Consider the following 16,759-nt stretch of genomic DNA (forward strand, 5'->3'; position numbering starts at 1 on the left):
ACAATCTACAGAATAAAATATAGAATGAATTGAATGATGAATAAACAGTGAGTGGTATGATGAATACACTATATACACAGTAGCCTAGCCTAGTATTAACAGTGTGTTGTATGAATATGCTAAGATATATAAAGTATGACAACGGTAAGCAGTGCAAGTATAGTATACAAATATATAGATATTAATTTCATGATGACAAACATTGATGATGATGAAAAATGTGAATGGAAGTGGCGACGTAAAACTGACACAAAACAACAACACACTTTTGCCGAGCCAATGGAGAGTTTCATCACCAGCACGGGGTAAAAACCTCCAATGAGCGCTCAGCTCGAGATACCAGCAAGTCGTTTCCCATCAAGCATTTTGCTTCCGCAGCCCGGGGAGAGAAACTGCGCCGCCTCGCCGCGCCTCGCTCTCAAGTCTGCGGGCGTCTTTGTCCCGCGAGATTTCAACGTCTCATGTAGGCGAGCCTCCAGAGCAAGTCGGACAAAATGACTAACCATCATGCAACGCACTAGCAAGACGTTGATCGCAATTGCGCAAGTCTGCGCAGGTCTCGCTTGTCTCAAACAAGCCTAATATCTGCAGAGAGCTAAATCACTTTTTTTCCATTTAAAGTGAACAAATGTAACCAATATAAGATTGAAAACGAATGTGCATATCAGAAAGCCTTACCACCAGTGTGTTGTATTGTGTACTTCAGGCAGCTGAGTAAAACATTGCCAACCAATCCTGTTGAAGCATGCAGTGTGAGGGTGACGTAAACACATGGGTTTGATTTGAATTAAAGGTACAGTAACTGACCCAACAGCAACCATGTTATAAAGCCATTGCTACCTGAAGATATAGTAAATGCCTTTAATAACAGAGCATTGTATTTTTGTCACGCAACTTCCTCATCCAGTAGGAGTTGGTGACTCATTGCTGCCGTGCTTTAGGAGTTTGTCATCTACAGGTAAGAGAATACTTTAGTTTTTTAAGCTCTCCTTAGTGAAACCAGCGCTGTTCTGATAGAATGCAACATTAAGAAAGAAGAGTAAATTCATGTCTAAATCCTGATATTAAAATGTTGTTGAAACTGTTTTAAATAGGCATAGTTTCATATATGCCGTTTTTGAGGCTGTTGATGGTACTACTGAATTTAACTGTGTTTGTGTTTGTCTTCCCTCGTTGACTTTGTGACTTGTGTCACAAGGTGCATGGACGAGACAGTCATGATCAGTTTAAGTAATCTTATGGTAAACTCAAACAATGGATTATAGACAAAGGGGGTATTTGTAGTGGTAGGATTGTTTTCAGGATGTTTCAAACTGGACATACTGGAAAATTAGAAATGGCTGGTCAGTACTTGTGATCTATAATGTGTCAGACCAATACAAACACTCATAACATGTAAAAGCATTTTCTGTGATCCTGTTTATCAAAGAAAAAACTAAAGTAATTTACTGAATAGTTTTTCACTACAAAACTCGAAACACTTAAAAATATCTTTAGGTCGAATTATACACTTTCTGACACATGTTCAGATATCATTTACGAGTGGTGATGTTGCGTCCAACCCATGTGATTACGATTTCAAATGAATGTCTGTTCAATACTTTTAGGGGATAAATATCTAATAAAACAATGTTGCTAAAAACTGTATTACTTGCACACTGTTCAAAGCTATAGGTACCCTCGAAGAGTATCCTTGAAGGGCATTAATAATTCTGGCGATATTCTCACCTCTGCCTTCTCTTTAGATAATGGAGCCGATTCAATCACCTGAAACTGCAGACATTCAGCCACTCTCTCCCTCTGTTCCTGTTCCTCCCACCCTGAGAGATGGAGAGTGTTACCATGTCTTCATTAGCTACAGCAGCACTGACTGCCAGTGGACCCACTGCCTCATCGACCAGCTGGAGGCCTGCGGCCTGCAGGTCTGCTACCATGAGCGAGACTTCACTCCCGGCCGCACCGTGTTGGAAAACATGTCCGACTGCATCCAGGAGAGCCAGAAGGTCCTGCTGGTTCTCAGCCCAGAGTTTGTGAGGAGCCGCTGGTGTCTCCTGGAGGCCAACATGTCCTTGTTCAGAGACTGCCTGGAGAGGAAGCCCATCGTCCCAGTGCTGCTGGAGCCAGGAGTCTCTGTTCCTCTCCACACCGGAGTACTTTGGTGTACTTTTCCCACAATAGTTCATCAGAACTACGATATATTTGCGTTCACACCAAAAAGCCCCAGGAACTAAAGTAGCTCAAATGAGTTCGTCCGACCCGCTTTTCAGTCCCTGCTAGAGAGCAGGGACTGTTGTGGGAGAAAATAGTTTGTACGTCTGATTGGCTGTGCGGAATGCAAACCACGCCCGTTTGACTCTGAATTTTTTTTTGGAAGCGGCCATTGTATTTGCTCGCTTACCCGAAGAGATTACTTTTGTGAAAGCAGTTATTATAGCAACACTAAATAAATCATCGGAGCGGTGGAATTGATGAGGATGTCTCGGCGCTTCTGGCGATTTACTCGGAGGACGCGAAGTGCGGCATTCAGAAGCTTCTACTGAATGCAGTTTCTGTGGATCAGCAAAGTTAGCAGACCTGGCAAAGTCATGTCGTGACGACTACGAAGGTAAAATAAAATACATGCACTGCACTGTTTTAATCTGCACAATACTGGTCTTAGATGTACTTTTATTTGCTCAGTAGATCGAGCTAGCCATGCTAGAACTTGCTAACGTTAGGTCCAAGTGGCTAACAACATCTAGCTAGCTAGCTATTCTCAGCCGTGCCTGCTATGAACACGTTTTGACTTGTGAATAAGTGTGCAATGTTCTGTAATTTGCTTCACTAACTCATGGCACTAATCGTGTGTTTCAGGCGAGGTGTTTCTCTCAGGATTAGAAACTAGTTTTCCCCTCCGGGATAAAACGATAATATAACGTTAGCAATTAGCATGATAGCTGGACATAATGCTACCTCTGTATTGTTACCTCTAACAATACATTGTAGTTGCTATAATTTCAAGTAGTTTGCAACATTCATTCTACATGTTAATGGTAAAAGCTTAAACAGTTGATTACCTGCATGCCACAAAGACTGATGTTCTAATATTTTTGCACATTTAAGTAGAAATGTAATTGAAATTCTATTTACTGCCTAAACATTGTTCCTTGTCATAGTATTATCCTAAATAGTTTGACCTTGTTTCCTCAGAAGGCTTCTCAGACTACATGGAGGATCCCTCAGAGAAACACAGTTTCCACGTTCAGTTCCCCCCCGCTGAGAGTAGGCAGCTCCACACCCTGCGCCCGGTCAGCGGACACCATCAGGACTACTATCTGATCACAGAGGATCCCATCCTGACCGCTGCTGCCATACTGCAGCAAACAGGAGGGAACGGAGGTGAAAACACACTTTATACATTTAGATATGTGGAGCACAAAGAAAAGCATTGCTAAAAAACATTTAGCAGCTAAACTGTGGATAACAAGTAAACCACATTGGTTTGTTATTCAATATTCAAAAGCTTTTTGAATCATTACATGTCACTTGTTAGACGCTTTTATCCAAAGCTTACATACTCAATACTGTGGGCAATCCCCACAGGAGCACTTTGGGGTGAAGTGTCTCAGGGACACAACAACATGCTGACTGCAGTGGGGTTTGAACCTGTGCTCCCCTGATCCGAACACCAATGCACTTATCCACTGCGCCACACGCCTCCCTATCATGTCCTGAGAGCCCTCCATCCCCCAATTGTTAGTGCCTTCACCATTTACAATGTTAATAGTCAAATCAAAGGTGTTCCCCGTGTTCCTCCTGTTGTGTGCCTGCAGAGACAGACTCAGAGGTGGAGATCGCCCACAGTGATGACTCTGACGTGGGGGGGCTCTCTGTTATGGGCTGCTCCCCTTCCGGTATTTGGACAATGTTGTCTCGTTGTTGCTATTAAACTGATCTTGTATCTTGCATATTTCACCTTAGGAAAGTGGGCACACGATGACAGCTTCCTTGACACCATCATGGCGATGGACCGCCGTGCCATGGTCAGCAAGGAGAATGAGGACCTGCGTGCCAAGGAGATGCACGACGAACGGCTGCTGCATTCACACAAGGCCCAGGAATCGAGGTGGAGCAACAAAATACCTTTCAGGCTGGGCTTCTGGCAGTGCTAAGCGAGCTGATTAAATCCAACAGGCCTTCAATACAAAAATTAAGAAAAACTTGTCGTTGATAAACTGTACAATGACTTGTTGGGAGGCGTGTGGTGCAGTGGTCTGGTGCGTTGGTGTTCGGATCAGGGGAGCACAGGTTCAAACCCCACTGCAGTCAGGATGTCGTTGTGTCCCTGGGCAAGACACTTCACCCCAAATTGCCTACACCTGGGACAGTTAATTTTGTATTATTGTGATTATATATATATATATATATATATATATGCCACTGTTATTAATACTGACACCTAACTTTGCACTAAGGTGTGTCTGCTGCTGAGCCTACCTATTGTTATTATATATATATATATATATTGCCACTGTTATTATATTGTGTTGATACTACTGACACTTATTGATCTGCTGCTGATAAATAAAAGAGAACCTACATGCACAGCACTAGCATCATGACTGTCTTTGTTTAAACCAGCAGCAGTGCACAGACTAACCTGTGTGTGTGTAACGTAGTTTTTCAGGTGTGTATGCTTAACATGTATGTATTTATCACAGTAAAGATGGTATACAACAGTTTTTAACCTCATCCCATTGTCTTTAACACACATTTAACATAATAATATACTCATTAATATACAAATATACAGTATGAGTACTGTTTTGATACTGACATTTAATCTTTGCACTAAGGTGTGTCTGCACTATTGTAATTGTGTCTGTTGACTGGTAAATAAAAGAGAGAACCAAATGCACTACAAAAGATCAGCTTTATTGTCAATTTACAATTTCCATGCTGGAGTTGAAAAGAGCCCTTGGACATTCGGAAATCTTAGATCCACTGCACGTTGGCACCACCTCCCACCAAGCCGATGTTCTATTGTTCACCCAGAGAGAGCGCGGGACACGACGCGTTCCGTAGTATTCGCATATCTGGAAACACATACAAAGACACAAATTAGCCCTACATAACTCCATAAATCCAACATTAGATAGTATTAATGTAATTTAATGAACGTACCATTGCTGTTCTTTGGGCGTGATAACGATCATCATGCTCAGCTCTCCTACGGCGAAACATGTCCATAGCGTGTGCTTTTCGTGGTCCAATCCTTTTATTAAGGCTTCTTAACCGCCTCCGACTCAGCATTTCTATTGCATTTGAATGGTCTATTTGTATTTGTGGTTATTGGCTTAAATAACTCAGTTACGAAGCTGTATAACACGACCACCAAAACGTCAACTCCATACCGTGCCTGAGGTCGGAAGGTAAACAGAAGCATACAGCGGAAGCGGAAGTTTTTTTTCTTCTTCTTCTCTCGGTTTTTTGGCGAATTGCAACTTTAAGGTGCATACCGCCACCTACTGTACTCGCCGTGAAGTTGTTTGCGGCCTGCCAGGAAACCCAAAGCAGAAGAAAAAGAAGTGACGTCAGCGGCTCATTTGCCTAATCCACCCCCAGGAACTCATTTTGGTGTGAACGCGATCTGCTTTAGTTCATCAGAACTAAAGAGCTCTCATGAACTAAAGTTCTCATGAATTACTGTGGGAAAAGTACTTGGTGTGAACGCCCCTAATGAGTCTCTTTCACAAATCTTCACCTGCTTCACAAAAGCAGAACTGTGAGGAGGATGTTTCTCAACTCTTACTTCCTGACTTTACTTTCAGTTCCTTTCCATCCGCACCATGCGATCACTCTTCATTGTAATTACTGGAATTAATGTTGTCTAAATCAGGTACGAACATGCATTGTTTTGCGAATATTTTAGTTTTGTGTGAATTTAGTTTTGATACGTAAACTGAGCTTCATCATTCTGTTGTTTTTAGAAACATCAATCGAGGTATGAAAGCTTCTGTGTCCTCAAGCTATCTTTTGGGTGAATCACCTTCCTGATTGACTTGTTCTTCTGTTATTTCCAATGTGTATGTTTCTTTATATCTTGAATGTTTAAAACTCTGACAAACTCTGTAAGTAATCTTGTTTAATTAATGTTTTTTATACAAATAGGCTAATTATGATGGAAGCAGCAGAGAGCTTCTTGAATACGGATTGTTATGCAGTGAGTGACTGTAGAAGAAAGCTTTAAAATGTGTGATTTTGTATTACTTATAATCAACTGAAAATCCTTGCCTTCTACTTTTTACAGTGTATTGTGTAATTTGTAATCATAATATTACTAACAGAACTGAACTTTTCTGCAAACCTAAACTTGTTTGAGAGCCTTTTATTTTATATTACACGTGGGAGTATCATGATGACTTGGAGGAACTTCTACGTGTATTGATAATGACTTTATTTTCAAACATTGGATCCGAACCAAATACAAATGTAATACTCAAGGTTGAAAAAAATGAACATATTATCGTTTGCTTTCACTGTGGATAAAAAAAAAATATATTTACTTTTCATTATTCTGAGTCTAATGAGAATGATGTGCTTTTCTAAGATGGCCGCTTTTGGGTGATTGAAAACTTAAAAAAAAATTCCTTTTCTAGAAGTATGCTGACAGAGCATCTCGTTAGCCTTGTTGATACAAAATAAAATATGTGTTTTATTTCTTCTGAAGGTATTATTAGTAAGTACTGTAAATGTGTGGCATCTATGTTCTGCCAATATCACACTCCAAAACACAGAGTTCGGAAAACAACAATACAATTATTTAAAGACAACTTAAATCACTGAACTTCATTCACTGAGTCTCAGTGGGACTTTCAAAGGTGGTTTAAAAGGTGGAGATATATTATCATAAAAAACAAATGCCTAGAATTGTTGAAAAAATCATGCCTACAGTATATCTCTAAATCATATTTTCTTTTTACTTTAGTTTTTTTTTGTATAGATAATGGAGCCAATTAATTCACTTGAGACTGCCGACATTCAGCCACTCTCTCCCTCTGTTCCTGTTCCTCCCACCCTGAGAGATGGAGAGAGTTACCATGTCTTCATTAGCTACAGCAGCACTGACTACCAGTGGACCCACTGCCTCATCGACCAGCTGGAGGCCTGCGGCCTGCAGGTCTGCTACCATGAGCGAGACTTCACTCCCGGCCGCACCGTGTTGGAAAACATGTCCGACTGCATCCAGGAGAGCCAGAAGGTCCTGCTGGTTCTCAGCCCAGAGTTTGTGAGGAGCCGCTGGTGTCTCCTGGAGGCCAACATGTCTTTGTTCAGAGACTGCCTGGAGAGGAAGCCCATCGTCCCAGTGCTGCTGGAGCCAGGAGTCTCCGTTCCTCTCCACCTCTGCCACCTCACCTACCTCGAGGCCAACGACCCCGACTTCAAGAATAAGCTGCTCAAGGTGCTCTGCACACCCAACCAGCAGCTTCAAGGGTCCACTGTGCTGCCCTTTCATCCTCCCTCCATCTACAACGGGAAGGCCTTGCAGCCGTTGGATGCTGTAAATGAAGACAGTCTCAGTAAATGGGATTGTGGTCAGTTCAGTGACATGGAGGTACCAGACCAGCTGCGCCTGATCATTGAGGACCAAGAGAAGTACAGAAAGGCTGTGAGGATGGTCAACAGTGTGTCTCAAAATAAAGTTTGGTTCCGCCCCGTCTGGGTTAGAGTTTTAATTTACCTTTTTGGCCTAATATTTATTTTCCTGATGGCTTCATTCAATACATTTTCAACGGCTATATTTTTCCAAGTCGTTTCAAAGGTATTCAGAGACTCTGTTGTAGCATCTGTGCTTTTTCTTTTGAGCTTTTTCTTGGTTCCATTGGGATTGTTTATTCATATCTGTCTCTGGAAGAATGATGATGAAAAGTACATAGTGAGGGAAATGAAAAAAGCTATTGGCCAAGCAAACATCATCCTCTCTGAGGAGAAAGTGTTAATGGGCCGTCGGTCCAACTCAAAAATCTCTCTGGTGTATGTTTCTCTGAACGGTTGCAAACATGAGTTTTCAGAAACGTTTTCCGATCAGGTTTGTGCTGAAGAAATGTTTCAAAAAGCTCTGCTGTACTTCTCATCAGGTTACGCCTGCTGCCTTGCTCAAAGACACTTCCCCTTTCCTCAGCCCAGCTCCACCGGTCACCTGGAGGGAGGGGTGTGTTTCTGTCAGTATGTGTCCCAGCAGCTGAGTGTGGACCAATGGGAGTAGCAGTGTCCACATGTGTGACCTAACTATTTAATAATAACTGGATCATCATGAAATGTCTGCATTATTATAAGACACTTAGTTCCACTGAAGGCACAGCGACTTTATTCATGTTAGCCCTCAGATATCAGAATGAGTCTCTTTCACAAACCTTCACCTTCTGCTTCACAAAAGCATGAACTGTGAGGAAGATTTTTCTCATCTCTTACTTCCTGACTTTATTTTCAGTTCATCGATCACTCTTCATTGTATTTGTTGGATTTAATGTTGTCTAAATCAGGTACGAACATGCATTGTTTTGTGAATGTTGTTGTTATTGTGTGAATTTAGTTTAGATACTTAAATTGAACTTCATCATTTCTTTGTTTTTAGAAACATCAATCGAGGTATGAAAGCTTCTGTGTCTACAAGCTATTTTATTCATGAATCACCTTCCTGATTAACATTTTCTTCTGTAATTTACGATTGTATTGTTTCTTTATATCTTAAAGGTTTACAACTCTAAGAAACTCTTTACTTAAGCTTGTTTAATTACTTATTTACACATACTGTAGTCTAATTACGATTTATTTTGATGCAGCAGAAAGCTTATTGAATACTGATTATTATGCAGTGAGTGAAGGTAGATCAACATGTTTAGACTTGGATTTAGTTTTACTGAAAATCAACTGAAAATCCTTGCCTTCTTCATTTTACAGTGTATTGTGTTATTTTATTTAATCCTTATTTGAATAACATATCTCAAGTTTTCCACAAACCTACATTTGTTTACGAATCTTTTGTTTTATATTACATGTGAGTATCAGGATGACTTGGAGAAATGTACACAGATCATCCATAACATTATGATCACCTGCCTAATATTGTGTAGGTCCCCCTTTTGCAGCCAAAACAGCTCCTACCCGTCGGGGCATGGCCTCTACTAGACCTCTGAAGGTGTGCTGTGGTATCTGGCACCAAGACGTTTGCAGTAGATCCTTTAAGTCCTGCAAGTTGCTGCCTCACCGGTTTTCCTTCCTTGGACCACTTTTGATAGCTACTGACCACTTCAGAACGGGAACACCCCACAAGAGCTGCAGTTTTGGAGATGCTCTGACCGAGACGCCTCGTCATCACAATTTGGCTCTTGTCAAAGTCGCTCAACATTTTTTGCTTGCCCATTTTCCCTACTTCCAACACATCAACTTTGAGGACGAAGCGTTCCCTTGCTGCTTCACATATCCCACCCACTGACAGGTGCCATTGTAAAGAGATAATCAATGTTCTTCACTTCACCTGTCAGTGGTGATAATGTTATGGTTGATCGTGGTATATATGTATTGAAATTGTCTTTATTTGCAAATGAGGAATCCAACCCAAATACAGTTGTACTACTCAAGGTTGAAAACATGTGCAAGTTATTTTTTGCTTTCACTGTGGATTTACAAATTAATAATTGACTTTTCATTTGACTGAGTCTAATCCAGCTCTGAGAAAGGGACATTTGTCAAAATGATGTTACATTGGTAGTTATAAATGCTTTATGACAACTGAAATGTATTAACTATAAGTTATTATTTATGTGGACACCAGTAACAGTTAAGAAACTGTGAGTAGGTGGAATAGTCCTTGGTCAGATCACAGGGACCGGTGTTTATTTCTGGGGGGATCTGATGGATGGATAGACAAGTATGGAGAGTTCCATACAGGTACAATGCATTTGGATGGAGGAAGTGAAAAGTGGCTTGAGAAAGGGACAGAAGAGTTCAACTGAATTAATTTAGTTTATTTAAACAACTGAGGCAGCCGTCACAGCAATATGGTTAAACCCTAAACAAACTGAACATTATAACCTTGAGGAAAGTAGGTCTGTTTGCAAGACCTTGTGCTTATTCATATTTATGTGTAGTTAACAAACTGGAAATGATGGGAAATGAGAACCAAACCATGTTTGTAAGAAAGCCCACACATGTTATGTATATGGTGGGTTTGTTTGATGTTATGTTGTGGGTGTCTTTCCTTTGGTGTTCCCGGTGTGTTGAGCTGTTGCATGCGTGTGGCGTCATCGGAGTTGCCGTGCCTGTGTGCCGGTGATGTTTACTTTCGGTTTCGTTTCTGAGACGACAGTATCTTTTCCTCCCGTTTTTTCCTCGGCATTGTCTTTGCTTTTGTGCTGTTGGGTGTCGTGCGTAAATGCATAGAGTTGAGTATCTGTTTGTGCAATGTGAACTTGTCTGTGTTTATATGTGGTAAATAGTCATGTATGTTGATATCTTAGTAGGCAGTAATACAGTAATGTCTCTAGTTTGTTAGTGGTGCTGGATGCTAGTGGTAGCTTAGTTGCTAACTTCTTTGTATTTGTGTGTTTCACTCGCTTGTGTGGTTCAGTTGTATTGATTCTATAGTTGTTTATTATAGATATATTGTGATAATTATTAATGCTATTCCTTGTTTGTATTATCGTTACAGACCACACACACACACACACACACACACACACACACACACACACACACACACACACACACACATGGCTAACAGCAAGAACAAGTATAATTAAAGACCACTAAACTGGGAAAGTCTGTTCTCCGTGTTCTTTTACTGGGACACACCCATCCACACCGTGCCATCTCTAAACCCAATTTTCTGGAGACCCCGTCTCTTTTACAATGTTGCTAATAACTATATTTTCGTGCAAAGCTGTATCTGTGTATACTTCGTTTTGCAGCTTTACAATAACCTCGAAGAGTATCCTTGTAGGGCATTAATAATTCTGGCGATATTCTCACCTCTGCCTTCTCTTTAGATAATGGAGCCAATTAATTCACTTGAGACTGCCGACATTCAGCCACTGTCTCCCTCTGTTCCTGTTCCTCCCACCCTGAGAGATGGAGAGTGTTACCATGTCTTCATTAGCTACAGCAGCACTGACTACCAGTGGACCCACTGCCTCATCGACCAACTGGAGGCCTGCGGCCTGCAGATCTGCTACCATGAGCGAGACTTCACTCCCGGCCGCACCGTGTTGGAAAACATGTCCGACTGCATCCAGGAGAGCCAGAAGGTCCTGCTGGTTCTCAGCCCAGAGTTTGTGAGGAGCCGCTGGTGTCTCCTGGAGGCCAACATGTCTTTGTTCAGAGACTGCCTGGAGAGGAAACCCATCGTCCCAGTGCTGCTGGAGCCAGGAGTCTCTGTTCCTCTCCACCTCTGCCACCTCACCTACCTCGAGGCCAACGACCCCGACTTCAAGAATAAGCTGCTCAAGGTGCTCTGCACCCCCAACCAGCAGCTTCAAGGGTCCACTGTGCTGCCCTTCCATCCTCCCTCCATCTACAACGGGAAGGCCCTGCAGCCGCTGGATGCTGTAAATGAAGACAGTCTCAGTAAATGGGATTGTGGTCGGTTCAGTGACATGGAGGTACCAGACCAACTGCGCCTGATCATTGAGGACCAAGAGAAGTACAGAATGGCTGTGAGGATGATCAACAGTGTGTCGGAAAATAAAGTTTGGTTCCGCCCCGTTTGGGTTAGAGTATTAATTCACATTATTGGCATACTATTGCTTTTATTGGTGGTTGCATTAAATGTATTTTCAATTATTATATTTGGAGACCTTTCAAAGGTAGCAAATGTGCTCTTAATTGCTAGCTTTTCCTTGGTTACATTGGGATTGTTGATTCATATCTGTCTCTGGAAGAATGATGATGAAAAGTACATAGTGAGGCAAATGAAAAAAGCTATTGGCCAGGTAAACATCATCCTCTCTGAGGAGAAAGTGTTAATGGGTCGTCGTTCCAACTCAAAAATCTCTCTGGTGTATGTTTCTCTGGACCGCTGCAAACATGAGTTTGCAGAAACGTTTTCTGATCAGGTTTGTGCTGAAGATTTGTTTCAAAGAGCTCTGCTGTACTTCTCATCAGGTTACGCCTGCTGCCTTGCTCAAAGACACTTCCCCTTTCCTCAGCCCAGCTCCACCGGTCACCTGGAGGGAGGGGTGTGTTTCTGTCAGTATGTGTCCCAGCAGCTGAGTGTGGACCAATGGGAGTAGCAGTGTCCACAGATCCCAACATGTTATAGAGATTACAAAGCATAACATTCCCTTTTTGTTGCAAAATGTGTTATCATTTAGTTCCCTTTCATATTAAATGCAATACAACGCTATATATGTAGGTGACACACGTGTATATTGACTGATTTTGCAACAGCTTCATATTTTTTGTTTTATCATTTCACATTTCAAGTGTTAATTAATTCAATAAATGTTTTATATCAAAAGCACAGTGATTATTTCCTTAATTCTATACTATTTTGAAAGAAAAGTTGCTAAAAACACAGAATAATTGAGGGTGCAAGGTCACGGTTGGAGAGCACTCATTATTATATCAAGAAAATAAACACCTGATCCATAACATATAATATTTTCTAAAGCAAAAACACACATGATGGTGGTTCAAAAAATAAACTTAAAATATGTTAATTATTGAATCACTCATAAATGCAGAATATACCATTAATTTCTGTTGATCATCATCAATTAATAATCAAGTCACTATATGACTCAATGTTTATTCATTAAGAATATTAAGTCAAATGTAAGGTAAAGTTGATTTCAGGCTCATGCATTTGTCAACTTCTATGAAAATAGGTACTGTTCAGAATGAGAATAAGCTCTTAATAATAAATGAATGAAAACTTAACTGGTCGTCATATACAAACATCTACATGTTCTTGCATGACCAAACAACAACAAATCTTCAGATATGTCACGGGTGTACAAGGAGTGGACCCAAAAGCATGAAGGCAGACACAGGATTCAAGTACACAAATAGTCTTTACTTGAAAAGCAGTTTCAGTACAAAAATATGAAGAATACCAAATTCACAGGATCAGCAGATCCAGAAAAATACATACAATAAATAATCTACACTAATGCTTACCTAACAAAATACTAGAAAAATACTACTACCTGATCTTACCTTATACTATAACTATAGAAGCGGACAATGACTGTAACGATAACTAGATGCAATAGGAAACCGTTGGAGCGCTCGGCATAAGACACAAGACAATCTGGCAACAGACAAGGGGAGACAAGGGGAGACAGGACAATATATACAAGAGGTAAGTGGGCACAGGTGGAAACAATCAGGGGCGAGGCAGACACTGACGATGGCGGGAAAACAACCAAGGCAGGAAGTAAAGGAACCTGGAACAAGACAAGGGGTGTTTCTCAATCGCGAGTACGCTTGCTTGGTAGCACATGTCTGCCGAGCATCTTGCTTCAGAAGCGAGGCAAGAATACTTCCTGGCATTCGGAAAACAAAGAGTGGAACAGGCTAGCAAGTGTGCAGGTGTGCGTCATATGAGAGGCCCCGCCTTACATCTTCCGCCACAGATTTGGGGAAATTGGTCCGTGCGCAAAGCATTGTGGGGATTTTAAGACCGCGGAGTCTACTCATGTGCAGCCTCGATATTTCTCCAAACGGAGTACGCCGGGCTCGGTAGATTTCCAAGTATGCTGGAGATTGGAACAGTACTTCGGCGGCACTCGATGACGTAGTATGCTTGAAATAGTGGCTCTGGAGCAGCTTTACTCGCGATTGAGAAACACCCACTAACGATGGCGGGAAAACAACCAAGGCAGGAAGTAAAGGAACCTGGAACGAGACAAGGTGAATACAAAATAAAACAGGAAGTGGAACATAAATAACTAAACTAACAAAAAACATTTAACACAGTTGCCGATGCACAACAAGATATCACTTGTTTTTTTTCTCAAACTTGTTTTGTGCTATTTAAAAAAAGAAGCAGGAGTAAATCAAACATGGTGCACGAAAACCAAAATCATCCAGCAGATGAGAATTGCATGAGAATATCAGGTGTATGCTGAATAGAAGCACCCATTCTTTGTATACTGTATGTACAGAATGTCAGATATGTTTATGTATGATGTGATATGTAAATGTAAAATGATTGTAAGATGCATCAAGTGTTCATCACAACTTTAATCGGCCCTATCCTTCTTTTTGGGGTAGTAGTTTCTGTAGTAGTGTATTATTTGTGTGCATGTAAATGGTCTGCAAAGGCTAAACTCCAAAATGTCCCCTCAGCGGGAGTTTCTCTCCCAAACCAAAGAAATAAAGACCATCTTGAACATTAAAGCATGTAAACATGTCACAGTAAAAGCAGTAAGATACAAATATGAACATGAAAATGAACATAGTAGGGCCCCTTTAATCATTACTCTACATAAGTTATACTTACTTGATTTATGTCCCCTCAAGTAAGTCGTATTTCTCATTTGAAAATGATTACTGTATGTTAAACAGATATAATAACGCAGTGGATAATGGCTTGTGATTAAATCATTATGCATAACTTAATCATATGTTTATTATAAAGGGTTGCCATCATTTGTCACACATGCGGCTTTCACACCAGCGCTTTTCCCTTTCTAGCTCCTAGCGAGAGCTTTTCTGGTTCAGCTCCGGTTTCCCTTTTCAGCTCCCGCTCTGTTCACACTGCCCAGAGCTGCCGCTGCTGCGTCATGACGTCACAGTTTACGTCGCTGATTTTCTCCCACAACAACAACGGGCCGGGGACTGCGTTGGTTCGATGATCGTGTTGCTTTTAATCATACGAAGCCAGATTAAATTAAATAACGACTTCTCCAACCTTATACTTTTCTCCAGAGTGCCGTGGTTCATTGTTTATTAATGTGTTTCAGCGGCATGTACCGACCGCTGCAGTGCTGGCTGCTCTTCCACGGGAGTTTATTCTCCCGTTAGCTCCGGGTTAGCTCACACGGCTCTAAAGTATTCACTGTCTGACTGTCACACAAGCAGCTGATACATATCCCCAGTTCCCCTTAAGTGAATGTGTGTCAGTCTGAATTGACGCTGTTTGGCATCACAACGCTGTTATGAAAGTTTCTCTGGTATAACATGGGTGATGTTAGCATAGCAACCGAAGCTAAACTGACTACTTGCTAAGCCGTTTTCTACAGGCACATTTTACCGGCGTATTTTTCATTATGATTCTACTTGTGATAGTCGGACATGACAACCTGTACAGCCCATGTATCTCCACAATGATCAATAACAGCGAACGGATGGTCAAAGTAAGGTTTCCTGCACGCCTCGACGTAAGAGACGTAAGCGACGCCGCGTCATAGCTCCGAAGCTCTTGCCTCTGGACCGACAATTTTTTGGAGCTGGAAGTGAACCGCATTCCGGAGCTATGACGCGTCGCCGCTGCGGTGTGAACAGGAAAAAGCGCCGGTGTGAAAGGGGCAACAGAGAATCATCAAACCTTTTTTAATTGTCTTTTAGGAATTTTAAAACCTTTTAGAGAAATGAAAGGTGCCAAATTGAATTAATTTTTAAAGTTTATTAACATAATTCACTCAGTTGCCTCTGGCTTTACTTTCAGCAAGAAAGAGTGGATAAGTGCATAGTCCTCATTAAAAACAGTTTTCTTTACTGCGTCAAAAGCATCATAAATCAAACTAGTTAAGTAAGTCGTGATTCTCATTTGAAAATGATTACTGTATGTTAAACAGATATAATAACGCAGTGGATAATGGCTTGTGATTAAATCATTATGCATAACTTAATCATATGTTTATTATAAAGGGTTGCCATCATTTGTCACACAGAGAATCATCAAACCTTTTTTAATTGTCTTTTAGGAATTTTAAAACCTTTTAGAGAAATGAAAGGTGCCAAATTGAATTAATTTTTAAAGTTTATTAACATAATTCACTCAGTTGCCTCTGGCTTTACTTTCAGCAAGAAAGAGTGGATGAGTGCATAGTCCTCATTAAAAACAGTTTTCTTTACTGCGTCAAAAGCATCATAAATCAAACTAGTTATATAATGTTTTAATATAAGTCATGTATGGGGCTTAAGACAGCCTGAGGTAAAAGATGCTCTTATCTGTTATTCTTTTGACGAAATATTGTTGACCTTTCCAAGTGATGCCACCTTATCAGAAGCGAAGACTTGTTTGAGATGTGAGCGCCGCCATATAACAACGAAGAAGGATCAATATTTGTTGTCCTTTATGACATTCGGTGACGGGATTCAGGATATGAGACAAGATAGATGACACTGATGTTTGAGGGGTCTGTAGCAACAAATCCTAACAAGCAGTAAAAAGACACAAGGATTGCATGTCAGCGGGGTGATGCCTGGGTCACAGTGAGTACGTTCAATACCCACTGTGCCTGATGAGACATGTCCTCTTACTGCTGCAGTTCAATTAAAACTGAATCATGATAAATAACCTGTACATGCCTCAGCTTTAAAACAAATTGCCTTGCTGCCATGTTATCATGTTGTGCACGCATGTTGAAAGTGTGGTGTGGCAGGATAATTGCTCTCCGAAGCGGCGCTCATGACGAGAACAATCTCATCCTCAGCAATGACTTTCATGCTGATTAAGCTCAATCATCTCCGCTTCTGTCTCATCTGTTGAACCTTTTTTTTCTTCCACGAAACAGTGTGTATATGCGCCCATGTGTATGTACATGTACAG

At 41.1% G+C, this 16,759-nt stretch overlaps 2 protein-coding genes across 4 annotated transcripts; both read left to right on the plus strand.

Moving 5' to 3' along the window:
• Window positions 1–918: 918 nt before the first annotated feature.
• Window positions 919–12,490, plus strand: LOC117497434. The gene is made up of 3 exons (XM_034149418.1): window positions 919–958; window positions 1,746–2,097; window positions 11,380–12,490. The coding sequence occupies exons 2-3, from the start codon at window positions 1,749–1,751 to the stop codon at window positions 12,267–12,269; spliced, it is 1,239 nt and encodes a 412-aa protein (XP_034005309.1). The 5' UTR covers window positions 919–958; window positions 1,746–1,748; the 3' UTR covers window positions 12,270–12,490.
• LOC117497432 lies at window positions 5,685–8,533 on the plus strand. 3 transcript variants are annotated; one of them, XM_034149415.1, is made up of 2 exons: window positions 5,685–5,878; window positions 6,968–8,533. In XM_034149415.1, the coding sequence occupies exon 2, from the start codon at window positions 6,986–6,988 to the stop codon at window positions 8,243–8,245; it is 1,260 nt and encodes a 419-aa protein (XP_034005306.1). In that variant the 5' UTR covers window positions 5,685–5,878; window positions 6,968–6,985; the 3' UTR covers window positions 8,246–8,533. The 3 variants fall into 3 exon arrangements, with proteins under 3 accessions (XP_034005306.1, XP_034005305.1, XP_034005304.1); XM_034149414.1 differs by having other exon boundaries at window positions 5,686–6,202; XM_034149413.1 differs by having other exon boundaries at window positions 5,686–6,202; window positions 6,983–8,533.
• Window positions 12,491–16,759: the final 4,269 nt, after the last annotated feature.

The sequence above is a fragment of the Trematomus bernacchii genome, unplaced genomic scaffold (assembly GCF_902827165.1).
Source record: "Trematomus bernacchii unplaced genomic scaffold, fTreBer1.1, whole genome shotgun sequence".
Taxonomy (NCBI): Eukaryota; Metazoa; Chordata; class Actinopteri; order Perciformes; family Nototheniidae; genus Trematomus; species Trematomus bernacchii.

Coding starts and splice junctions, on each gene's coding strand:
- LOC117497434 (XM_034149418.1), top strand. CDS start 1,749: ATGGAGCCGATTCAATCACCTGAAACTGCAGACATTCAGCCACTCTCT. Junction 2,098..11,379: donor AGACTGCCTGGAGAGGAAGC/CCATCGTCCCAG, acceptor TGGAGAGGAAAC/CCATCGTCCCAGTGCTGCTG.
- LOC117497432 (XM_034149413.1), top strand. CDS start 6,158: ATGATGGAAGCAGCAGAGAGCTTCTTGAATACGGATTGTTATGCA. Junction 6,203..6,982: donor TGAATACGGATTGTTATGCA/GTGAGTGACTGT, acceptor TTTTTTGTATAG/ATAATGGAGCCAATTAATTC.